The sequence below is a fragment of the Anas acuta genome, chromosome 2, assembly GCF_963932015.1.
Source record: "Anas acuta chromosome 2, bAnaAcu1.1, whole genome shotgun sequence".
NCBI classification, from domain to species: Eukaryota; Metazoa; Chordata; class Aves; order Anseriformes; family Anatidae; genus Anas; species Anas acuta.
In genome coordinates, this window is record NC_088980.1 from 84,177,719 (window position 1) to 84,205,092 (window position 27,374).

The 27,374-nt window shown below is 35.9% G+C and overlaps 1 protein-coding gene across 6 annotated transcripts in view; it reads left to right on the top strand.

Annotated features, from left to right (window-relative positions):
* Positions 1–27,374, top strand: part of SEMA5A (semaphorin 5A) — a 329,026-nt gene that overhangs the window by 172,609 nt on the left and 129,043 nt on the right. For all 6 annotated transcript variants that reach the window (XM_068671017.1, XM_068671016.1, XM_068671020.1 and 3 more), the window contains 3 exons: positions 8,802–8,864; positions 15,525–15,623; positions 16,608–16,821. In XM_068671017.1, the coding sequence (XP_068527118.1) occupies positions 8,802–8,864; positions 15,525–15,623; positions 16,608–16,821 (376 nt within the window). The remainder of the gene's footprint in view (positions 1–8,801; positions 8,865–15,524; positions 15,624–16,607; positions 16,822–27,374) is intronic.

Genomic DNA, 27,374 nt, shown 5'->3' on the forward strand with positions numbered 1-27,374 from the left:
TGTACCATTCCCTTATGTCAAAAAAGGAGAAAAATAAACTTTATTTAGCTTTTTTCATAGCCTCACCATTATTCCAAATCTTCATGATGAAATTGTGGTTTAAAGTTGCATTGCTGTCCTCCTTGTTACCTCTGCTCTTTCTACTGCGATTGCAGTATATGAAGTTCTCTTGAAGACCTTTCATATTCTGAGTAGAATCTTGTCTTAGTCCTGGTACTCTTTAGTTTGTCTTCCTCACCCTTGCTTTCTATATAATTCAATAATACAGCTACATTCCAGTGAGTTTCCAAGTAGCTGTAGGTTCAGTCTTTCCTGATGTAATAACCATCTTCTGTTTATTAATGAGAATTTTCCTCATTCCGACATTCTTTTTGTTTATGTGTGTGTCTTTCTTCACAGTTCACAACATGTTCTATTGTGACTCTCAATTAGGTGCCTATTATTCTTATTCTTCCCCATATTCTTGTGATTTATTCTGTCTCAGATAATTTTAGTGTTTGTCAAATTAATTCCAATTACTTTCAAAATAATAATAAAGAAATAAGTTTCTTCTTTTCTGACTGAACTGTCAGTTGTGTTGTCATCAACACTGTTGCCAATTCTGGAAATTTGGTGGTGTTTTTCTTGTTGTGTTCCATTTTGCCCCATCCATTTTCTAAGTGTCTTATACATCTCTGTATTGTTCTTAAAGGAAAAGAAGAAAAATCAATCTTGATGTTCCAAAATCACCTTTCTGGTCTATTGATTTAACCAGAAGGATGTAGAAAATCTTATGTTTGTGTCTCTTTGCTATTGAACCACATATTTATTTCCTGACTTTTCACTGTGCAAGCTGTGCAGACTGCTGGTTCTAACATTTCTTTTACTGCTTCTCAGCATTCAGTTTTCTCTCTGTTTTTATCTGCCTAAAATTGTTGTACCCCTATTTGGTTGCATATTGAATGGACATATATTCATTTTTAAATTTACTTCAGCAATGTTTGTCTCTTCATTGTTTTGTAAGATGACACTTTTAGGCTAACTTTTCAAAGAATTATTATTATTGTAAATAAGCTATTGCAAGTTCTGTGTAATAGAATTATAGATGGGTATTAACATGTTAAAGCCCAACATCACTAAAGCCTAATGGCAAAACTATCTGAATAAATAAATAAAAGAGACAAAAAACATAATAGAATTTTTATTCTCTTTGTAATAAAACATGGATAAAATTATCTAAATATAAAAATACATTTTTTTTTTTTGTATTCTCAATTATGCAGTATGATGTTCTGCTAATTCAACAAATACCACTTAGAGGATGTTATAAATTTAATCCTCCAACATATATCTCATGTTCATCTGTTTGCTTTTGTAAGACTCATATCTGGAAGCTATAATCCAGCTGTCTGACATCTCAGGGACAAGAAGTAGTATGTAGTCTGCCTTTCTGAGAAATTATTTCAGGAAGGTTTTCAGTTTGCATAGAGCCTTCTGAAGTATCATAAATTCCTTGACAGTCTGAGATTCAAAGGTGAAGGGGGGATGACTGCTGGCCTAGGTCCATAATCCCACACTAGCGTGGCTGACTTGAACATCACATTATTATGGGGCAAGATGGCACACCTTCCAGTGACGCTGCTTCCTTTCCATTTCTGCATGCACCTGCTCATTTGCAGTGATGGTGCACAGGAAAATTAAATGTTTTCCTATATTCAAGGTCAGAAATGTAGTCTTAATTTTCTGAAATTCCAGTGTCAGGGGACTCTTTTTGCACTTATTTCACCTAGGGGGTTGGGGTGGAGAGGGGGGAATTGGGGAATTGCATTACAATATCTTTCTTTTTAATGAAATACAGAGAATCCTGACATTTCTGATCAGCACCTAGAAGTTTACTATACTACTTGTAAAAAAATAAAAATAACTTTCAAAAGGTCTTGGAGACTACTAAAATCAATCTTATTTGCCAAAAAGCAGGGAATGCTTTAAAAGTCAATGTGCTAACACAGATGTTAATCTTAAAGGATTCACATATAATTTACTTAGTACATTAAATTATACAATATCTAGTATAATTTCAAACTGTGCATTAAAAATATGTTATGAAACATATCTCATTCCTACCTGCTGAATGGCTGCCAAGCTTGGGAATGCAAGAACGTTTGGTTGTTTTACCCCTTCAGCACAGTCCCACATTCAATTTTTAAATGTCCATAAAATCCTAAAAGCCTTGAAATGCCAGATTGGAACATTCAAAACTTTCAAAACTTCGAAAGTCATAGTGCAACACTTTTTTTTTTTTTTTTTAATAACTCTGGTAGCAGGACTAAGACCCCAGCTTCTCAATATAATTAAGTTCTGAGTTGCTGACTTCAGGTTTAGAACTGTATTTTCCTCCATAAACCCATCTCTGTTAAGTATAAACCGAATTAATGTTTTGTGACATTTAGAAATCTTTGCAGAACACAAAGAGGGAATGCACAGGTGCATGGCTGGGTGACATTTTGTAAAAGTTCAATCTTGGGCAGAGTCTAGTGTCATTAAAGTTAACAGTGTAGATAACCACTGAGAGTCTCTGAAAGTTCTAGTAACAACTATTTTTCAATATGCTTATTTTTTTTTCCCTTCTAATATCAGTTCTGAAAAAAATTTCAATTTTTTTTTTTTTTTTTGTGTAGTCAAAAAAATAAGCTAAATAAAACTTCAGCTTGGAAATATATTTTTCATCTCAATTTTTATATATTCAGACCAGTATATTTGAAAGAAAACTCAGTTGACATCAGCATTGTCCTGGAAGCCAAATAAAGCTTCATATATTATTTGATTTAAGTATGAAATTATGTATCTATAATGGGATCTCAGTTTTTACTAAATATCATACCCTGGAAAATTCAAGTATAATTTGGTGTTTATTTCCATATATTTCATACTTCTCACCTTTTAAGAAACTGAGCGTGTAATCTTTTAACTGTGGATGAGCAGTAAAAGCTGATTCTGAACAAATCAAAACACACAATGTTATTTCCAGGAGAATTGAATGTTGCATGTGGTAATTAGTGGCAAGTTACCACAATTAATGTAATCAATTAATAAAGTTGTCCATACAGTACTGAACTTCTTGAATGAGCTGCTGGCCTTCCACTTCACAATGAGAGCCTCACCAGGATGCCTTTAGACCCCAGAAACCAGTTTTTCTTTTCTTTGATAAGCAAAAAGAGAAAGCTATGTTAAAGAGAAGTCCCTTTTTAAGGAGCCTGTTGGCAAGACAGACAGCTTCAGCATTAATGGCTGCAAGGACAAGAGGTCATGGCTCTGTGGAAAACAAGGAAAATGGTTCCTCAGAAGTATGGAGATGTATAAATCTTAAGTGGCTCCACATATTTTCTGAAAGCAGCGATGTCATTATACCAAAGGATACCCTAAAATTTCTGGTAACCATCAAAACTACTACTAACACTGGCTGCCAATTTGCTGCTGTAGTTCTCAGTGGTATTTGCTGGTATACTTCTCAGTGCTAAATTCTCTCTCCACATTTACTATTCTGACACTTTATTTATGGTCTCTTTAAACTCAGCTTTTGGACTTGAGTATGCATGTTTGTTGAGACATGGTTTTGCAGGTTGTGAGACACCCTCGCCAAACAAGTAACAACTTCTTGAAGCCATTCCATTGCTGGACTGATGCAAACAATAAAGCAATATTACTCGTGTTTGTTGACATCTATTGTTATGATTATTGCTGTTATACCCCAGCTCCCCGAAGTATTGTTTAAATACATGATATAAGAGATGAAAGCAAACAGTGAAAAAGCAAAAAGGAAATATCATGTAGTTCTAATTTTTGGCATTGGATAATTAAACCATCTTCTTTAATGTTATTTTTGCCAGTATCTAATTAGCAGAGCCATCTGCCTAAGAAGTGCTGGACCATCTGTCTGGAATACTGTTCTGTTCTTTTTTTTTTTTTTTTTTGGTTCTTGACTAATTAACTTCTTTCACTATGAAATATTGTACATTCTGTTTCTACACTGAAAAGAAGTTCATTTTTATATATATGTTTGTGTACCTGCCTACATGCATGTATTGTGAGTATCTATGAAGCTATAGGAATATAGTTATTCCAGGAGATCTGATTGTATACTATTATGTGTGCATCTTCCACTAATATTGGTGAAAGCCATGTGGGTTTTGTTAACCTGTAAATGGAACTAATGCATATCTCACCTAATATACTCTAATTGACCAATCCTTGCTTTGATTGTGTTCATACTTGGCAAATTTCCTGTCTGCATTTACTAGTTCAAATTAGAGTTGTGGAAAATGGCTATAATAGAGTTATTTACTTATGGTTTTGATTTTTTTTTCTTTTTTTTTTTTTTTTCTTCTGGAAAATTATGGAATAATTTAGGTTGGAAGAGATATCTTAATGTCTTGCCAAAGGACTTACTATGTTGCTGCATGCTGGAAATGAAGGAAAACCCTTTAGAGTTAGTTCTTAATTGGGAGGGACACTTATTATTCACAGTTTTCTTATTTTCCTTCTATTTTAGTGTCCTTCTAAGGCATTTAAATAAATCAGTTTAGACTGGGGATTTTCATTTGATTTCCCTTGGAACTAACCTCTTTGCATTTATTTAGTTTGCCCATTGAAGATGCAATTGTTTGACTTTTAAGTGAGACTCTATCACGCACCCAAACAGGGAAGTTTTTGAAATACATTTGTTGTTCCAAAGACTATGGTTGTTTTTTATTTTGTAACTTTTAACTTAACATTGGTAGGTGTTGGATGTATATCTTTCTTCATTTTTGAAGAAAATTGTTCCATTATATAGCTTGAGTTTGAATTTTTTTTTTGTTTTCTGGCTGGACTCCCTTCTCATTTCCCCTTGAAATGCCAGGAACAAATTCACCTGAAGTTTTCAAAGTGTTTTCTGAACATCGATGATAGAATGTCTGAAAACACTGATACAGTTGTTTACAGTTGAGCTTTTACAGGAAGATGTCTGCCATCAGTTTGACACTTGTGCTCAAACTTAAAGTGTGCGCCAAAGCCATGTTTCTATTCAGTCTGATCTTATGTCAGGTCTATACAGTGCTTTGTGTTCTGTATATTTTTTAAATGAAGAAAACAATCTGTTCAAAAGTGAACTGTGACTTTCTTATCTGACTACACTGTGACAAGTTCAGTCTTTAGGCTTGGACACACAAATTGGGTTTTGCAGGGGTAAAAATCTCACTGCAAACTTTTTGTACAGTTCTACAAGTGACTGTCAAACAGTTAAGGTTTATTTATATCTACTAGATTGTAGCTATGTAGAAGATTAGGAAATTAGAAACAAACTAAACCAAGACATTACATTTATAGAAGTGCTTGAAAGACTGAATTTATAGCAGGATTTATGAGGCATGCAGCTGTACTAGAATCAGCTTGCTATCAAAGACAGAATGATGTGCTGCCTTGTATGCAACTCCATATCCTATACAGGTACGTTCTTTGTGAAGACATGTACAAGTAGCTGATGTACTACCGTACTTATTTTCTCCAGCAATAACATTCAAATTCTTGTTCCTTCCCTCCCCAGAGCAAAGAAAAGCATGAGTCTCTATAATTCAGTTCAATGCATTTTGTTGCCAGCTTAAGTAGAATTACAATATTAATTAAAAACGGTATGTGGAATGCTGGAGATTGTGTTTTGTCACATGAAAATTGGAGCTGCTTTTTTAAGACATGCAGGAATGAATACATCCTAACAGAATAAACTTTAGTTGTATTGGTCTTGAAAGGGATAAAATATCCAACATGGTATTCATATCTTATTCTCTACACTACTTAGCTAAACTTTGAGAAATATTGTTAAATGGTGCAAAGCAGGAGAATATGTCAGTTTAAGGCAAACAATGGATAATGCTAACTTTTCTAAGTTAACCTTTCTTTGCTCTTGTTCTCTAAAATAAAATAATCTGTACATGTCAGACTGCTCTTTCAGAATTTAAACTCTAAACTCTTCATTGTCTAGTAACAAAAATTGCATTGTTATTCTGTTGGGATGTTTTGTTTTGTCTTCATGTATTAAAGATTCAGAACACATTTTTCTCCTGTTGCTTTTTTTCCACATTGAAATGACATTTAACTTGATGAGTTTCCACCTGTCTTCCTCCTGTGTATTACTAGTAGGCTTTGTTGAATAACTGAATTTCCATTTTGTGAGAAAGGCCCTCAAATTTCCTGAAGATTAAAAGAAAAAAATCTCTGTTTATATAAATGCTAGTTTGTATCTGCTTGTTTTTTTTTCATTTAATCAGTAACAGGGCATATGAATTTATTACTGAATATGTATGAACCTTGGGGACCAAAGTATAAGAGTCTGATTTACCCAGCTCTCTTCGGGTGCCTTTGTAATAAACTTCATTTGCAGCCTTCTTATTGTCTCCTCCAACAGTGGAATACAGTGCTATAGGGCTATAAAGTGTATTTGATTTCAGAGATGACTAGTGACTTTGTCACTAGTTTGTCTGTATGTACTTATTATCCAGACGGTATTACTCTTTTGGCATATGTGTATGAAGAGGGTTTTTCCAGAAAGTTAGAAAGTGTATGTATTTATGCATAGTTACAATAGTTTACAGTAGAATACAATAGTTCTATTTGTGTTCTTGTATTTGCTCCTAACTATTGTACTCAAATATATAGCATAGTGGTTTAATATTTAGGATCCTTATTTGAATCTATGCATTTCATGGATGCAGAAGAAAGTAATGAAAGTTTTCTTTCAGTTATGCTAATAACTTAGTGGTTTTGTGACCTGCTCATGGAAGTATATTTTTCTAAGATTTCATGGAAAACTTGAAGAACTGTCACTTTTGGCTTCTGAATTTCTTATCCTCAAAGCCTGTTGTTTGTCTTTTCTGAAACATTTCAGTGCCTGAGAAATGTACTTAATTTGTTTGATTTATGACATTGCATAAGTTTTGCATTTTACATCTTTCTCCTTCAAATGACTCTTTTACCATGGACTTAGAGCCAATTGAAAGCTGGATATTTTGTCACTGAAAATTGATTTATTGATAAGCATTTTATCTTGACTCCAATCTTTCTGTCTTTATTCCTGCTGTTCATGCTCAGCATATTCTTCTCAGTTCAGTTTTGGCAAGAACTTTCCTTCTAACCATACTTTCAGTACCTATATTCAAAAAAGTCTTTCTATACTGACCTCCTACCAGTAACTTTGGCATTTCTCCAGGCATTTCAAATTTGTATTGTTTAAAGATAATATATTCAATATAAAGTACTTGTACCTATAGCCATATAAGCTAAAGGTTCAGTGTGTCCTAATGAATTGATAAGGAACCTACACTGCTTATCCAAGAGCAGTCATTTGTAGTGTTCTCATCATCATAGAGGTGAATTTTGCATTACAGAATCAAAAATGTTAAGTCATTGCTGCTTTTTTAATCTAATATAGGGTAAGATACATTTTTTTATAGATGCTATGGTCATTTGCAAGATGAATTTTCCAGAAGTTTTCAATATAATCCCCAACATGCTGTGGTCATTTATCTGCAAAAGCAAACGTTTTAAATGGAAAGGCTTGGGCTGGAGGAAGAGAAGCAATTATGTTTGTTTTATACGTCTTTATTTCCTGAAATGAAAAGCTCATTCTTGGGCTAGTTGAAAAGCAAAACAGAGTACTACATAGTATACTCTGCAGGCATTTTTCCCCTTTGTTTAAACAGGCTTTCAACCTGTTATTTTTATTAATTATAGATTCTGCTATTAATATAGTCTCCATTGAAAGACAGGTACAAAAGATTGCTTATATTAAATCTGAATGAATTCTCTCATTATTTCCTGGTAAACAAAACTGAAAAAGCTGTGATTTCAATAATTAAGCAGCAGTGGTTAGTTTAGTAATCTTAGTTCTTCCTGGTAAAATTTAAAATGCTTTGTGACATTTCTATAAAGAACAAGTGGACGTGCACTGTTGATGTGAAAGCAAGCAGGATGTATTTAAAATGCACTCTAACTACACAGCACACACAGGAATTCAAATATGTGCACGTATTGGCACATAAACACCAAGCATAGGACCTGCTCCACTGAACAATAGAGTTTGCAAGTCATAGCTGTTGAATGGTAAATATTGAAATAATTGGAATTAACTCAGGCAGTGAAACTGTAGTGATGCAGACTAGACTTCCAGTCCTGGCACAAATCTGTTGAAGCAGAGGGACAGTTCAAAAATGAGGATAAATTGCTTCTGCTTTGCAGTGCTCCATTTCACTCTTGTCTTGTATGTGTCTGCTTGTTGCTCCTTTCCTTCAATCGATGTTTTAGCTCTTCTGATTACTGCTGCAGTCACACCTTGAGCAACTAAAATCTCCATTTCATGCTTGAGAGAAATTCTGCAAAAACAGCAGGACTGCAGCCTTTCCCAACACACAAGGTCTCAGCAGAGCTGACCCCAGGTGTGATGTGTCCTGGCTGTGTTGGGGAGAAAGGGTTGTCCTTTCACAATGTTCTTAGCTGCTTAGCTTAGTGAGGCTGGTACAAAAGCAAGTAGTTAGTGTCAAATGTGATTGGGGTTCATTCTGCTGAAGCTGTAGGTACAGTGATTCATGGGGATCGCCAGTTTCACTCTGGATTAAGACATGAACAGCAAAACTACATTTCTAAGGAGAAAAGCTTGTAAGGTGATTATCGATAGAAAAACCCCCAGTTAATCGTCAGTATGCCTGAAGCACATGTCTCAAGTATGGGCCTACATGGCTAAGTTTTACATCTCTGTGTTCCCTGCATTTCTAATGAATTTCTGTTGGTTACAGGCAGTGGAATGGCAATGTGATGAAGCTACTAAAAGAGCCTGTTACAGTAAAGGCAAATCAAAGGTAAGCATGAGACCATTCTGCTTTTACAAAATTTTTTATATCAGCTATAATTCAGTGTATAAATCTCTTCTACCTTACGCAGTTGTGCTATCTCCCATTCTTTTCTGAGTAAAGTTGTAGTAAAACAGTATGACATTGATATACGTGCAAAGGAATAAAAAAACAATATAGGGAGGTGTCGGGTGGGAGGAACAGTCACATGATGATATTGTGAAAAGATCAAGGAATTGAGTTTCTAACAATTTACTGTTTGGACTCTACAACATGTCATGCGTAATGGGCTGTATTCTCACTTCATTTTCAACACTGTAAATCCCATATAACTGTGTAATTTCTTTATAAATTCATCAGTTTGTTTTCCTGTGTATTAGTTGCAATTTTTGAAACATTTATATTTCATACATAAGGATGCTATGAAGAAAATAGTATGTCATTCACTAAACTTATGGAAATGGGCCCTGATGTTATTTTTAGTATTCAGAACCATTTTCTTATCTGACCAACTACCATTTCTTTTATTCAGAATGGTTAAATGCAGTCCTAAGACGGAACCTGTACTAAAACCATGCTCTTTACTGGCTGTCCTGAATTAAAAGTAGTTATGAAATTAAGTATAAAATCAACTAGAAGTGCATGCAATATATGTCTATAATTATTATGCTGTTTAATTGCTGAAGTTAATTGAGTTAAAATGTAAAGGAGAAACACAGAAGTACATTGCACAATAACTATAAGTGAACACACTTGATTTCAGGACTCACATTCAGCAAAACATGTTGGCATACGTTGCTGATGAGCAAAACTCAAAAGAAAAAACAAAGAAAGAAGTAAAAGAACATAAAACCTTAGCAAGCTGAAAAATGTATTCCAAATGTTCATGCCTTCTAGTAGAGGACAGATCTCTTCTGCATTTCCTGCATAGTTATATACATATAATCACTGACCTTTAACATCTCCCATCAAGCAAAGCAGTTCATTTTCAGCTTTTCTTACTAAGTGCTGGAAAATCATGTTGCTGCGTGGCCATGGTGTATCTGTTCCCATCTGAGATTGAAGAAGAAGAATTTAATTACAGAATCATGTCCATGTTATACTGTGAAGAGAGAAAAGGACTGAATTAGCTGGGGAAAATAAATAAATAAATAAATAAATAAATAAATAAATAAATAAATAAATAAATAAATAAATAAATAAGAAGGAGAAAGAAAGAGAGAGAGAGAGAAAGAAAGAAAGAGAGAAAGAAAGAAAGAGAGAGAAAGTAGAGAAGGAATAGAAGGAAAGAAAGATATGCACTGTAAAGCATGGAAGATTATTGTCTTTATGGAGGAACATCTTTCACTGTAGATATGATTTTACAGCACTGAGAAAAGGAATTAAGGATGGCATTGCCTTTTTTATTCTTTTCCTTTCCCTTTCTTCCCATCCCAGCATGGGAAACATGTATTTAAAGTTACTGATAACTAGGCATTAACATGCAGAATTTACTAGGTGTGTATAGAAGGTATTAATAGCTAGAGAAAAGGAAAGGGCAATATTTGGGCAATATTTTACCTTAAAATTACTGACTTGTGTGAAGGCTTTAATGGTAGAAATAGATTATAGATCAGAATGCTTACTAGATGCTTACTTGTTAACCTGAAGAGAGAAAAGAATTTTGTGGACCTCATATTTTAGACAAATGTTTCATTTTGTAAATTATTTCCACCTAAAATATTTGTAGTCTTTCATGTAATATACCCTTCAAGGCTTTACCCTTAGTTTTGAGGTGACATAATCTGAAGTTAAAGAGCTTGCTCAAGTGACAATAGAATATTGTTATTTGGCAATGATTGAGGTGTGTACAGAGCAGAAAATATCACGGTAGGAATGCAGTGTATAACTAAAAGTTTATGCCTCTGTTTTACAGTTATTTTTGAAATTTAAAACTGTGAGAATAACATTCAGCTCATCTGAAAATCACAGTGCAGTGACGGTAATCTAACATGATGGATGAAAATGATGGTAAATTTGAGGCTATAGTGGTATACTTTGACTATTATGTTTACAGTACTCTTTGTGGTTTAATATCCATATTCCTTTCAACAGTGCAGAAGCATATGTTGCTATTAAATAATTTTGCTCAGAAAAATACTCAACGTTTGTGAAATGTGTTCAAGAATGGCTAGTGTAGTACATGCATACATGTTTTCATTCATGCTCATCACACTATTTTGTAGAAGTGATTGAAAGTTATGCTGTCAATGTACAATAGTATGTATTATATTCTAATAAAGACCTCTAAGATTTCAGTACTTAAGGGGTGCTTATAGGAAAGCTGAAGAAAAACTTTTCACCAAGGCCTGTAATGATAGGACAAAGAATAATGATCTCAAAGAAGAGGCTAGATATGGATTATAGATTATTATTAGAAAGGGTTTTCATTGCAGTTTTTTGTTGTTATTTGCTTTTAACCACAAGGGTGGTGAGGCACTGCAATGAGTTGCTCAAAGAGGCTGTTGATGCCCCATCATTGGAAATGTTCAAAGCCAGGTTGGATGGGGCTTTGGGTGGTTTGATTTAATATAAGGTGTTCCTTTTCCTGGCAGGGGTGTTGGACTTGATGTTCTCATCTAAGGTCACTTCTAATCCAAACTGTTCTATGATGCTGTGATTGCTTCTTAGTATTGTTACTATTTGGATACAGATTTAGTGTATTTTGGATCTGTAGCCTTTTTCTTCATTCACGATCTAGAAGAGAAGCACAATTCTTGGATTTCATTACATCTGAATGTAATCCAGTGAAGAAATAATTCTGACTGAGCAACCAGCCCAGATGGAACAACAACTGTCTTTGTCTTTGTACTTTTCATGCCTCTTGCTTTCACTGATGTGCTTGAGGTTAAAATCAAAGATTAAGTTTAAGGCCAGAGAAAGGATAACCTGATGATATATGTCTTTTGCTGACTTATGCCCAAGACTAAAAGAAGTTCATGACACAGGTTATTTTTAAGAGCCATACTCTTTAAACTGGGAGAACTTACGCATGCAGATGAGGAAAGCACCTGCTCCGTGGCATGCTCCTTTTCCTAGTGAAACCACAGCAACCTTCACTTGAAAAAAATGGAAATTAGCAGACCTGGAAGAATTCACTTCAGTGGTACAGTGAATTGTATTTTTTCAGAGGAACTCCCCCTGGAAGATTCCAGTTGCTGTTACCAGAAAGGTTGCTTCCTTGTTTGCTGTCGCATACGTAGATCCAGCTTAAACTGGGGAGCTGCTGGGGATTTCATTTTTGTAAAACTTCTCAGGGCGACTTCAGATTTTAGGCCAGATACATGTGTGACTGTAGGGAGGGGACAGGAAAGACTGGAGACAAAATACACAAGGCAAGTCCAGACAGTGGCAAAGGAATGGTGAGGATTACAAGGATGGCTGTGGGTAAGTTACTCACTCAGATCCTGGTTTCTCTTAAAGCTTTTCTGACCACAGACCAGTGTGGGGGCAGTGAGTCCAGGCAGAAAACCTCTAAGTCAGTTTGCTGATGGAGTGCCCTGAAATCACAAGCCAGCTTTGAACTGTGAAGCAGCTCTAGCTGTTTCGAGATAATGGTCAGTTAAATGCAACTTTGGTGTTGTTATTGAGAAAGAAGCTGCACGGAATTTTTGCCCCTAGCTGTTAGCAGTAGTTGTTGTTCTGAGGTTTATACTTTAGAAGCCAATGAGGGAAAAGAGCTGGAGAGAAAAATATACAGGGACATCTGTCACATCTGACAGTGTAATGCGCACTTGACTTTTGAAGGCTGATGTTTGTTACTGAGACTTCATACGTTTATCTACCAGTGTAAGCAGTTGCTTAAAATAACTAGTGGCTTCAAGAGTGAGCCAAACAAAATGATGTCCTTGTGGCCAGCATGTGTTAGCCTTTAGAAGTCTAAAATGGCACACATGATTAAGAGAATAAATTTGGCCATTTCAACTGAAACTTGTGGTAAGAACTGTTATAAAAGAAAAAATACAAATACACAAGGGAAAAAGTAAAATAAAGTAAGAGATTAAAAAAAAATGTAGTCAAGCATCTTACCCCTTGTTTGTTTAAGATTGTAATGGTTGCACATATTAGCATATGAATTTTCTATATAAGTATTAAAAATATAAGCACGGATGTATTTAAAATATTAGCCTATACAACAAATGTTGCTGCAAATGGCTAAGTAACTGTAGCCAGATTGTCCTTAAACTGTCAAGTAGGTGTTAAAATTAAGTAGTAATCTAGCCTGCTTTGCTGCTAAATTGTTTCAAATAGCTCTGTTTTCTTTAAGGTATACTGATATAAAAATAGACAGTACTTACTCAATTAATTTCTTTTTCTTTAAAAGGTATTTTTATGGGACAGTAAGAAAACACGGGCAAAGAAGTAAAGATGAAATGTAGAATAAGTCTACAGAAATGTAGAATAAGTCTACATAAAAGATGGCCACCAAAGCTACCACCATTCTCCAAAATGGGAGGGGAACACCTTTGATTTTAAAGTCACAAATGCTGCTTCTGTAACACACACCTCTTTTTTTTTTTTTTTTTCAGATTTGAAAAAAAGTGATTCTAAACATTTTAATTGACTAAATTTAATTTAATAATTTTTCAATGTTTTTGGGTGGTGATTGTTTTATTCAGGACTAGTATTTTGTTTTGTATTATTTTGGATTTGTTGTGTGAATAAAATAACCAATTGTATAAGCCACTTTTTCAGCTCTGATTTTGTTGTACTGTGTACCCAACAAAAGTTTTCTCTGAGATGTCTTATTTGCCCTGTTGCACTGTGGATGCTTGTGAAGTTGGCACCAGGCTTGGAAACATAAAAGAGAAGTATGTCGTGAATCTCAGGAATGTCAGAGTTTTAAAAAATTACATTATTTTTGAACAAAAAGAGTGGGTGATCAACACGCAAATAATTTAGCAATGGCACTATTTCAGGGAGCTCTGAGATATGAAGAGAAGAGGTTGGATGGGCTGTAATGTCAGAACCCACTTATTTTTCCTACACTTACATTCCATAGATTGCAGCAAAGGGCGAGATGGAAACAGCCCAAAGAATAAAGTACTGTGTTAATTTATATGAAATTCCTTGAACATCCTTCATTCTCTCTCTTTCAAAAACCAAACCAAACAAATGAAAAAACAAAACAAAACAAAACACAAACAAAACAAATAATAAAAAAAATAACTAACATCTTTTTTTTTTTTTCATATGTGTGTAGTTAGAACAACATGCATTAAGAAAGCTGCCCAGAAGCAGAAGTGAAATAATTGCGCTTTAAAAGGCTTGTTGCACTGCCAGACTCTATTATATGGTTGCATTTTAACTTCTGTTTGTTTGAAAGAGTTTTAAGATGACACTCTTGGTAAATTCAAGATATTTTTACCCAGCAGGAATCAACTCTTAGTTTTAAAATGTTTGACAATTACACTTAAGGCTCAAAGAGAAAGTTCTAAAAGTTTTCATGAGAGACTAATGCAGTTTCTTTTGTATGTGCATTTTTTGAAGATGTTGCTCAGTTTTGAATGTTTTTTGATGTTTTATGTTTTGGTTTGGTTTTATTAATATTATTCAGAAATCTTAAATATGTTTTGTCCATCTTGCTTCATCTTGCTTTATTTTGTGCCTGATGAATTTATTCATAATTATATTTGTCTTTCAACATGAGAGTCTATTTGCAAGATAAACAAGCAATATACTTAATAAAACCATAGGACCGGATAATGGGACTTCTGCACTGTTACCATTACATGGATGTACTTGCATGATTTCCCTTAAAATGTTCGAACTTCATAGGTATATTTTCACAAGGGTTTTTTAATGCTTTACATGTTAATGAATGCTGGAAAAGCATTTTATCCAAGTACTCAAATGGAAAGATCCTGGATTTTTTTTTTATTAGTATTTTTATTTTTTCCCTCCAAGCATATGGTTGATTTTCTTCATTTTATTTGATTCTTCCTTCATTTCTGCAGGATGAATGTTTGAGTCTATCCAATATACATTTCTGGGAGATCTTTAGTATTGCAGAAAAAAGCTCTCTGTCTGAATAAATGCTAGACATTGCTGTTGGTTCCTAGCTTCTGAAATGAGTGAAATAAATCATAAAGCACATACACATTCTAACAGGGTTAAAAAAAAAAAAATCAAATTATTCCTCGGGGGTCAGTGCATGTGTAGTGAGATAATGAAATTTTTGAGGTTTTCATGAGAAACTTCAAATTGACAGAAATTTAGATGCTTGTAATAATTAAAACCAACAAACAAACAAACAAAACATAAATTATGGAACTAGTAGGGACAAATCCATGTCTGGACATCTCAATAATTTTATTTATACTAGTTTGAACATACTCTTCTTATTGGCAAGCTGTTATTAATCCTGACTTCCTCCCTTTTGTGATCTGTCTTCAAAAACAGCATCTGATTTGTTGAAATGGCAGTGCATTAATAGTTTAGCTAAACTTTTGAAGTGCACAGTCAGAAGTAGTCTTTGATACTTAAGATCTTTTTTCTTCTGATATTAAGATCTTTTCACAAAGATGGATGCCTGTGTTTTTATTTTAGGAAGTGTTTATGAGTATCAGTATTGCTAACACATTGGGTGTTCATAAGCTTTGAATAAATTCTTTCTTTTCTGTATTGCAGGAGGAATGCCAGAACTATATTCGAGTGCTTCTTGTTGGAGGCAACCATCTCTTTACCTGTGGAACCAATGCATTCACTCCTATTTGCACCAATCGGACGGTATGACTTAAAGATTGTGTCTGATGAGCTCAAGTCTGAGCTCAAGCTCTAAGACAGCTGATTAATAGGCAAAGTATGCTGTGGTTGTGTCCAGACCATTTGCATGTGGGTTGGAGAGCTGATATGTAAAATGTTAGTTTGGCTGCCTACTGTTCATGTGTAGTTATAGAGAAGATGAGTACCTGTGCTACTGATTTTTGACTGGTGAGAGTGAGAAATCTTTGCTGAAAAATAATTACATTTCTGGAAAACAAACAAACAAACAAAACCCTAGTTGCAATTTATGCGTGTCAAAGGATCAAAAATAGTCATATAATAAAAAACAAAGTGTTACTGTTTGGACTAAGTGAACTATTTATTTAAGAAGGGAGAGTTGTTTAAATACAAAGAACAACTATCACCAAAAAACTCCTTGTCACATTTATTATGTTTAAAACTTTTCTGCCTTTATTTTCAAATAACATATTAGCATCGCACTTTGCTATGTAAATGAAAGTATTAGGGCTGTTGAATCAGAGAATATTTCTACAGAGCTAGAAAGCTCAGTTTAAAAAAAAATTTAAAAAAATCTCATTTTCATAAGAGATTCTTTCCTAGAACACACCTACATAACAGTCATATTTTTTTACTATATGACCAATTGCTGTGATGGATACTTTAGTGGTTTCTGGCAATCAGATCTATTTTTTATAGTAACAATCTGTGTATAGATAATTATTTTTTGAGTTATTTCTAATATCAGACATTTTAGGCTAATGATTAACTTGTATATTTTACCCACCAAAGGTGCAGAAGCAAGATCAGACATTACATTAAAACCTTTATGAGACAGTTTCAGATAGATGTACAGGTCAGCTCATTAGTGCTGTAGAATGCCAAAGATGATAATTGGTGTTTATGATATGATTTTGCTCAGATTGATGCAGCTTGGCCAAAATGACAATTTTCAGGTCATTTTAATCTCATTTTCTCACTATTTTACAGTTAAGTAACTTGACAGAGATACATGATCAAATCAGTGGCATGGCTCGTTGTCCTTATAGTCCCCAGCACAACTCCACAGCTCTTCTCACTTCCAGTGGGGAATTATATGCTGCTACGGCCATGGATTTTCCAGGAAGGGATCCTGCCATTTATCGCAGCCTGGGGGCCCTTCCTCCTCTCCGCACTGCCCAGTACAACTCCAAGTGGCTGAATGGTGAGTACTGATGAACTATGAGACTTAACTGCTTCTTAACCCATGTTCTCCCAATTCGTGTTGTTGAAATTCCATTGCTGAAATTCCATTCAGAGAATTTGAAATGTTTTAGACTACTGTTTTTATAATTTTAAAATTATTTTTCATAATATGTTGAATTTACATTTTTTCATAATACATTTTGAATTCAATACTGTTATAATGGCATGTAATTAACATAGCTGTTGTTTGTAGATGTGTGCTTCAATATTCAAGCCGTGTTTGCAGGCGTGGGGATGAGCTGTACTTTATCTCTCATGTGTGCTTACCTAGCAAAACTGAGTTGGCCAAGAGCAGTAGCTTGTCTTTAGTATTCTTTTGTTGAGTTCTTCAAAAAACAAAGGCAGAAAATAAGCAGACTGAATTTCCCCACCTTCTCTTGCAAGTCCCAGCCTTGACAAGCAAAAATAGTTGTGTTTTCAAGCTACTTAGGTGGCAAACTAACATTTTTGAAGCTTATTATAGTCAAAGAAAAGGGGCTAGTCTGCAAGACATATCATAAAAATAATATAGTATCAGTGACTATATAGATACAATAACTCCTGTACCATAGATGTTAAATACCTTGTGAGGATTTCCAGCTGGGAGAAGTTGTAAACTGATAGGTATTCCTCATATGTAACAGGGCCTCTTGCCAATTAATGCATGTATTTCAAAACATAGATGCAGTCCTTTTAAAATGAAAATTATTGTTTAGCATAAAATATAAAATTATGTACTTTATAATTTGCCCATGTTTGTCCCAGTAGGGAAAACAAAATTAATTTTCATAACTCATGACATGTAAGTAACCATCAGTCTCAACTCCCACAATGCATTTCATGTTATGATGGAATTACTCATCTTCAAAATTAAGTGCATGTATAAACCCTTCTAGCTTCAGAACATTATGTCAGCTGCAAGTGACAGACTTTATTTTAGATATTTCAGTCCTTGTATGACCCTAATGCCGAATTGTGCATCTTTGCTTGGTGTATTTTCCCTATGCAAATAAGCCATCAGAGGTAGCTTGGAGAGATTTCTTACATTCTCTGAAGGTCAGCTGATTTTAGTATATTAATTAACAAAACCAAACTGCATGAAACATAACAGAATTCTAGTAGTATAAACGAGGTATGAGAGGAAAAATGAACTCGTTGTATAGATATCCCTGTTCAGGCGGCATTTGTACACACAGACATGGTATTGAAGCTAATTGCTGTGCCACACCTGGGTGCTCCTGTCAAAGTGAAAACATTGTTCACACTGAGTTTTCAGCTTAACTGAATGTTCTATGCCAAAGGGCACAGTAAAATTCCCACCACTCCCCACCAAAGCTGCTCCAATTAATCAGATTGTCTCTATTTACATTTTGTCTATTAAAAGCTTCAGCTGCACCTATACGTCCTCTGTTAGAACTCATTCTTCTGCCTCAAAACTGTTTGGAATTAAGTTGTCAGGAATGTATGTTTTTTATCTATGGGGTGGGAGAACAAGATGAGTTTTGTAATTGGAGCCAATTCAAGCAAATCCAATAAAAGGTTGGAAGCATCTGAGTGCCCTATGTGAAGAGAAGGGTCAATGTCTTCTGGGGTAGCTAAAAGTTGGGGATTATATCTTTTTATGTCAATTTGCCTGCTCATATGTGACTCCGTGCAAAGGAACTGCATTAGGTTTTCAGTGCTTAGATTGAAGTGAAGAATTTGCTTCTTTCAGAGAGAAAGTAACATAGGTAATCCTGCAAGAAAAAATAGGAAGCTTTATCAACTGGAATGGAAGCTTCCTAGTCAATACCATTCTATGATTCATAATATGTATTCAGCAGCATTAGCTGACAGTTATTCTAATTCAGCCTTGTTTTAGGCATGTGTGCATATGCACGTGTCTGAATATCTCCAATTTGAATGCATTTTTCTGTTTTTTTAGTTTTTCCCTCAGAGGTGCGATCTCTTTTCTCACTTAGACTTGCTACTGTGCAGTTCATATTGGACCATTTCAAACCATTTCTGGGGTTACAGCAGTATTTTAAAGCACAGCTGATTATCTTGCTTTCATGTTTCATGACTAGGCAATAAAGACAGTGTTGCTTTTGATGGGTAATGAACTTAGAGGTTTGATGGCATAGTGCGCTTAGAGGTTTTTAATGCCATCAGTCAGGCCAAAGGAACAGGCCTGTGTGCTGTCCTTTAGGGATTATGCTGTCAACATTCACTGTATCTTGCTGCAAAGGATGTTGACATGGAAAGCTCCAAATCTTCAATATAGAAGAAAACTTGTTCGTAATCTTAATTGGCAGAAGACATGCAATCACAGGAACCATGAAACACAATGTGGGAAGGGAAAAGTGGCTTAGGCAAGGTCCTGCGTACCACGCTGAAATTTCAGTTTCTGGAACCTCAGATACCACATACAAGACAAATTTAGGTTGATGGCCTGTCTCAGCCTCACAATTCCTTCTGATTCAGCCAGAGTCATAAATTTATTATCAGGTTCTGCCTTCTATTGGAGGCTTCATAAGTCTGGAAGCAATCCACATCAGCTGAATTGGAAGTTGGAAGTTATTTTCAGGATATGTTACTGAGCATCATTCTGATAAGGTGCTTAGCCTTAGTAGGGCATGGAGAAGTCAGTGAAATTTCATTTCTGTATAATCATTTTCTTGATGCACTCAACACTCAATTATCTAGGGTGGTGAGGAGTTGGGGTAGCTTGGGTAAAAATATGAATTATTCAGACCACGTCAGCTACAAGAATATACTGTGGGGGTATAACTGAAAGGAAAAACTAAAGTTCAGTGACACTGCAGTGTATGGAGTACAAAGATCTCTGATCCAAAAGGATAGATGGATAACACAGCGACACCGTCAACACAGAGATTGTATTGGTGACTGGAGTTACTGTGGGAACCATCTTGGAGGGTCTGCAAATATACTGTTTGTTCACTAGACAGCTTGCTGACAGTATTTCAGATTTGACTCACCTGAATTTTGTCTGTTCTGACAATTTTTAATAGCAGACAAAACACTTGAAAACTGTTGCAGACATTTGCCCACTTTCTAAAAGTTCTGGAAAAAATATAGAGTTTAAACAGTCTTGTCTTCAGTGCAAGAAGAAAGAAGCACCTGAAGGCAGTTATTGAATTTGCTGTCTTCTAAAATTAAGAGTAGTAAGCTATCCAGCTCTTGATTATAACTGGTGATCATATTCAGAGAGAGTTTATCTCAGATCTTCCCTCCTTTACTCCAAAAGCAAATTAATCTTCTGCCCACGGAGCCTGTTTCTGTCTTCCTGGTGCTCCTACAGATAATGTTAAGTACAGCTGGCCATATGCAGTGTACAGGTTTTTGACCATGATCATCATAATGCAGACTGTGCTCACCTTCATGAGGAGATACAATTGAAGGACCAGTGCTATGACCTGAGAGTTATAAACCAGCAGTTCTACAGATCATGTAGCTCACCAGGAATATATTAGCTGATGGCAAACAGACAGACCCCATGTTACCTTAACCTTTCTTACCTGCCCTGTCAGTGTTCTTTAACTCTTACTATTCTCAGTGAAGATGAACCTGATCTCCCAGAACAGTTAGCAACTGCTGCAAAACATTACTCTCCCATCCCAATGGGCCAGGACTGGCTGCAGGACAGTAAGCTTGGAACTTTGGAACAGAGAATGCACCTCTCCCTTTAATATTTTCCTACTTTGGCCTTCTCTTTTCACATGTAGACAAAAGACAAAAAAACAGTTCTTGGAGTTACTCATGAGTTTATGTATACATGTATAGACAAACCATACAAGAAAGTAGAAAGGCTGCTTACCAGTATCTTACTCTCTAAGATGTGTTGTTTTGCCACCTATTCTCATTTCTCTTTCTCTCTAAGTCTGTACTCAAGTACTTCTGTGCTTGGGAGAAATGATTTGAGGTCAGTGTGTGCATTTGAGCACACATTGAGCATTATATCTAAAGCAGACAGTTCTTCCATTGATTTCTTCTCCTGACCAATGCAATCAGCAAGACCTTGAGTTTCAGCCAACTGCTCAGGTCAGTAAAGGGCAGCATGTTGCTAGAACATTTTAAAATCACCTTAGTAGTATTAAAAAAAATAAAATAGTCTGCCTTAGCAGTCTGCTTAGGACATTATTAAATGAAAGTAAATAAATTACATATTTCATTAAGAAAAAAAATACAGTTTGATTTACAGCTGACATGCTGTTTATTTGAGTATCTTTAAACTCTCAGCATAAAACAGAGCTTAAATAATACCCAGAGTTTACTGTTACATTATGCTTCTAATTGGGCTTTGCTTTAAGGTTGATCCATGCAGTGCAGCAGGGGCAGAATTTATAATCATTTGGTCTAGAAGATAGAGGTAAATGGAACAGTTATGCTTGAAGTCCACAAACTGCATGTGTTCGGATTGACAAGGAAAAGCCTCCACTGCTTAGACTTGGGAGATTTAGATTTTTTTTTTGTAGTCCAGCATTTACAATTAGTAATGGTATTTCTCCTTTCAGTTCACCTTCTCAAATCATGTTTGATTTGATGCCTAATTGTGAAGGTTTAGTTTAGTCTATAATGTCTGTTTTATTATGGCTTTGTTTAGCCAATAAGAGGACAAAACAGATTAAACAAAAAAAATTCAAATCCCAGTCAATCCCTTTGTTTTATCATATGGCAGAAAACTGAGACATTGGTTTCATTCTTTACAAAATGCCTTCACTTAAAATTGCATATTCAGGCTGCTTGGGTCTCTAACTGTCTTGAAATGCATTGTAGTAGTTTCTTTATCCTAGATATATAATGATAGATGATCTTGGAGCATTAAGTAAATACAAACTTGTTCTAAATGCCTAGTCACTTCATCACTGGGCAGATCAGAGATGATTAAAATGTGATTTAATAATGTGATTTTGTGGACCCAAACCAGAAAAATAAATAAATAAAATCTTAGATTATAAACCTATTTAGCTGAGAAGAGTATAGGAATGTTTGGGTTGTTCTATTCTGCTGGTAGACACAATATTATTGCTTTTCCCTCTTGCTGCTTGGTTATTAGATACCCTGAAAATGGTTCTTTTGATTTTTATTTTTTTTTTTAAATATTTTGCTTAATAGAAAGTTTTTTAATCTGGTCTTAACTTATTCTTTTTAATTTAGTCTTCACAAGTAATAACAAAAACAAAATTCTCACAGATAGTTGGTAAGTGGGGTTTAAATCCATTTTAATATTTAGTAGCTCTAAATCACTTCTTGTTTGTTCACTTCTATTATAAATCTTGTTGCTAGAAGGATATGTGGAAAAAAAAATTATGAGCTAAGAAGAAAAATAATCCTATCACTTCTGCTTCTAAGCATTAATAGAAATGGGTATAATTACTCATTTTTGTTTGTTTGTTTTTAGTGAAAAGCCTTGTAAATTCCTGAAACAACCTTTACTTATTATGCAATACATAATGTAACTCAAAACCACTGTTTTCTTCAGATGTGCAGCTTACTCTTCAGTTTTCAGGTATGAGGCCTGACTGAAAATAGTCAAAGCATATGCTACCAGTTGTTTATTTTGCGAGAAGACTAATAATTACTTTTCTTTGGTTATGCTACCCATACAGTTCATTCTGATCCTTTCTGTTCATCATTCTTTGTGCCAGTATCCTAAAATAGTATGGAAATACCTATTGATTTTGAAAGACATCCTTAGGATTCTCCACTGGAGCTGCCACCAGAGGCAAAAATTGAGCAGTTCTGTGATTTTTCCTTTCAGAGCTGTATGTCTTTCCCTAAATGGTAATAAGAGTAGAAAAGAGGTAAGGTGACACAAGATAGAGGTACGTCTGCTGACCTCCTTTGTCCTAGGTCAGACTGTTACTACAAAGCACCTTCATGCCACTTCCTCACCTATTTAAAATGGTATAGATAGACATCTCTTCCCATGAAAGTGCGATTTTTTCCTTCTTATCTATCTCAGGTGAAGCAGCAAGTTCCACCTTTTCCTTATTGAAAGACTGTGAAGCTAGAGAGGGTAGAGCCTGTTCTTTTATATCTGGGCTGATCACATCAACTCGTGTTGGGTGCCGGTTGGAGGGGGCTATACTAAGAAGGAAAAAAGGCATCCCTGCAAGTAAATCATCTGTACCCAGCCCTGCCGTGAGGTTGTGTGGCAGAAACATCAGACTCATTAATGCTGCAGAAAACAATAGTGCACAGTGAGCAATAGAGAATGGAAGAAATTAAAACAGAAAAACATCTCAATGAGGGAAAGAGAGAAAAAGGGATGAGCGTTGGGAAACAAGAACACATAAAAAACAACATTCACCAAGGAAAGTAGGAGGACAGAAATATCAGAGGCAGAAATAGAGTTTCAGTAGCCGACATATCAAGTCTAACAGTGAATGGCGAAGGGGATGATTATTAAAGTGAACTCCAATTTCCAGGAAAAAAAGCAAAACAGTAAAGAGGCCCAGATCCGTAGAGAAAACCCTTTGATTGGCTCTTTCTTTGCAAAACTGGATGAGAGGAAAAAAAAAGAAAGAAGAAATGGCTTTAAAAATGTTTGGAGTTTTAAGTAAGCATCCAAGCTTCTGCAGTTTGATGATAGATCTGTATAGACCAAACCCCTAGAGGTCCTGAGTGAATTACGGCAGTCATCTATATTCTCCCTCTTTGTGCTCCCCATCCCCCTTGTTTTCCTAATATCCTGCTGTGCAAGGTACCTATCTGTGAATATAGGAGACCAAAAATCCACTGAAGCTCAGATAGGACTCTCCAGAACTTAAATAGGTACTAGATCAGAGTAGAGAATAATTTATGTCACTGAATTTGTCACCAGCAAATTTGCATCAGCTAATGATGTAATAAATTACAAAATATTATGCTCTATATGGAACATTTTACCTTGAAAATGAAGCAGATTTATTTGAAATAACAAATAATAATTTGTTTTGTAATATTATATTTGAAAACTATTTTTCAGAAAAGTAATAATGGCATTTCAGGAATTATTAGAGTACATCAGTAAAATATGATGTCTAACAAGTGCATCCACTTTTATGATTATAGTGAATTGTATTACAAAATCTATCAGCAGTATAAAAGAAGATTGGAAAAAATATCCGTTATGCTCATTTTTATTTTGCAGTCCTTGTTCTTCCATACCCATAAAGCCTTCAATTGAACAAAAGGAAGAGTATTAAAAAAAAAAAAAAGGAGAGTTGAGGCATTGCAGAAGAAATAATAGTTCAAATAGACTGGTAACCAACTATGGTATGACAGACGAGTATTTTAAGAATGTGTCCTTGATGATTATGAAAGAGGCAAAATAGCTACTAATAAGCAATGATTTCCACCAGTTTTATACTTGGACTTAACATTTTCCATTTCAGCTAATGAGGGTAACTATGATGACTACAGGTTATATATTACTTTGCAGGAGTTCAACACCGCAGGAAATTTTTACTCTAGGATTAAGATTTGTCCTTAAACAAGAAGCAATGCCTGGGGCAGCCTAATGTAAGATCTATACTGTTCCAACAGCTGCAGAGTGTTACACTAAATGAATATAATTAAAAAAGAAATACTGAGACGGCAGAATGTAAATAGGAAATGTACTTCATTAATTATGTTAGTAAGGTGGAGAAAAAAAAAAGTCAACTAGCACAACATTTGGAACTTAAATTCTTTCCATTATTTTCACTTTCATTTTGGAGAGCTTTTCTAACTGCAAGTTGAACGGTGTGTGTTTGGGGGGTGGGGTGGGGCAAAACAAACAAACAAAAAAATACACCACAAAGACATATTCTTAGAATTTAATGCTATTAAGTATTTTGCTGAATATAAGAGACCAACAGCAAGAGGGTGTGATTCATTGATCTAGTGAGGCTGACTAACAAGGTCCAAATGGATGTCATTCAGTTTTAGACCACTGTTAAGATTTTTAAGATTTTGAAAATATTATAGAATCATAGAATATTCGAGATGGAAGGGACCCACAGGGATCATCGAGTCCAACTCCTAGCTCAACACAGGACCATCCAAAAATTAAACCACACATCCAAGAGTGTTGTTTAAGTGCTTCTTGAACTCCTGAAGAGCCTGCTCCTGTGCCTAACCACCCCCCCGTGAAGAACCTTTTCTTAACCCCCAGCCTGAACCTCCCCTATCACAGCTTCATGCAATTTTCTCAGGTCCTATTACTGGTCACCAGAGAAGAGATCAGATCCTGACTCCCTGCCCCTGTCTCCCCCTCCCTCCCTTGTAAGGAAGCTGTAGGCCGCCATGAGGTCTCCCCTCAGTCTCCTCTTCTTTAGACTGAACAAACCAAGTGATATCAGCCACTCCTCATCCATCCTTCCCTCTTCATAGGTCTCCTTGGGACAGTCTCAAATAGTTTTATGCCCTTTTTATACTGTGGTGTCCAAAGCTGCACACACTACTTGAGGTGAGGCCACACCTCTTCCCTCAACCAGCTAGCAGTGCTGTGTTTGATGCACCCCAGGATATGGCTGGCACTTTGGGCTGCCAGGGCACACTGTTGGGTCATACTCATCTTGCCATCAACCAAAACCTCCAGATCTCTTTTTTTTTTTTTTTTTTTTTTTTTTTTTTTTTTTTTGGTGGGGAGGGGGAGGTGGGGAGGGGGTGTGGAGAGGCTGCTCTCTAGCTTCTCATCCCCTCGTCTATAGAATCTGGCACATGCTCTTGTTAAACTCCATGAGGTTGGTCATTGCCGAGCCCTCTAATTTGTCAAGATCTCTCTGCAAGGCCTCTCTGCCCTTGAGGGAGTCAACAGCTCCTCCCAGTTCAGTGTCATCTACAGACTTAATCAAAACACCTTCTAGTCCTATATCCAAGTTATTTAAGAAAACATGAAAGAGAGATGGCCATAAATTGGAGCCCTGCGGAACCCACCTAGTGACTGGCCACCAGCCTGGTGTAGCCCCATTTGCTATAATACTTTGAGACCAAACCATCAGCCAATTGTTCACCTATGGCATTACTTTTTTATCTAGCTGTACATGTATGCTATATCCATTTTTTCCAGAAGTATACAGTGGGAAACAGTATCAAAAACTTTACTGAAATCCAAAAAGATTACATCAACTAGCTTCTCTTTGTCAAATAGATGGGTAACCTTTTCAGGAAAGGAATTTAAATTTGTTAAGCAGGACCTTCTGTTCATGAACCTGTTTTGGCTATGACCAGTGACCACATTGTCCTTCATGGATTTTTCAATAACTCCCAGAATGATTTTCTCCATAATTTTACCATGCACTAAAGTGAGACTGACAGGCCTGTAATTACCAGGGTCTTCTTTCTTGCCTTCTTTAAAATTGGAATGACGTTTGTGAGCTTCTGGTCAACTGGAACCACTCCAGATTCTCATGACAATTGAAAAATAATTGAAGGAGGTCTCATGATGACATCAGCCAGCTCTCTGAGTACCCTGGGATGAATCCCATCAGGCTTCATAGACTTATATGCATCCAGATGGAGCAGTGAATATCATTGGTTGGCTGGGAATTTATCATTCTCTCCACAGTCATGGTTCTCCAAGTCAGGGCATATGGGGTCCCAGAGCCCATCATCAGTGTTGAAGATGAAGGTGAAGGAGGCATTAAATGTCTCTGCTTTGTCTATGTCCCTGTTTGTGAGGTGAGCATCCTCATCAAGTAATAGACCAATATTGTCTCTGGTCCTCCTTTTGCTGTTAACATATTTAAAAACAAAAAGCAAAAACTTTTTATTTTCCCCCACAGTAGTGGCCAGCTTCAACTCTAATTGAGCTTTGGCCACACAAATTTTCTCTGTACAAAGGCAAACAGACAACTATATATGCATTTTCTATGCATATACATGTATGTTTGTGTGTACATACACATTTGTGCATATATATCCTCTGGCCCTCCCGAGTCCCCCAGCTCTGCACACTCTTGAGTCTCCTGCTCCGTCCTTGTGCTGCCTCCCAAGGTGTGCAACGTATCCTTGCTTTTGTGCTACAAGGATGCTGTTCTCTGGGTTGCAACGTCGGTGTCTGTTGGGTGGCAGAGCTGCAGCCAGTCCCTACAGGAGCAGTCTGCACTGTCAGGAAGCATCAGTGTTAAAACAGTGAGCATAGGCTTGGTCTTTGAGTTCCAAGCATGGGTGGAAAGAGAAAATTATCTAAAGGGAAGAATTGCCTCTTCTTAGTTAATGCCTTTTTTTTCAGTGCAGAGACTGTACTCCCTGGGATATGTAGGTTTGTCTCCAGTCTTTGGAAAAACAATGTTATTTCTGATTGAAGCACTATCTGGACTTTGTATGGTTCAGTCATCTTTTTACAACAACTCAGAAGAGTTTGTGGGGAAAAGTCGTTGCTGAACAGAGCCATGCAGCTTTAAGAGAGAAGCTATAGACATTACCAGACCTTGAAGTCTGATTGCTGAGTTAGCAATCTTCAGAAATAGCATGCTACAACCCTGTTTGCCTGGAGGCAGCGCTAACTAGTATGGCAGTGCTTTCAATACATGGACTTGAGTATCTGTGCAGCATTGCTCCATG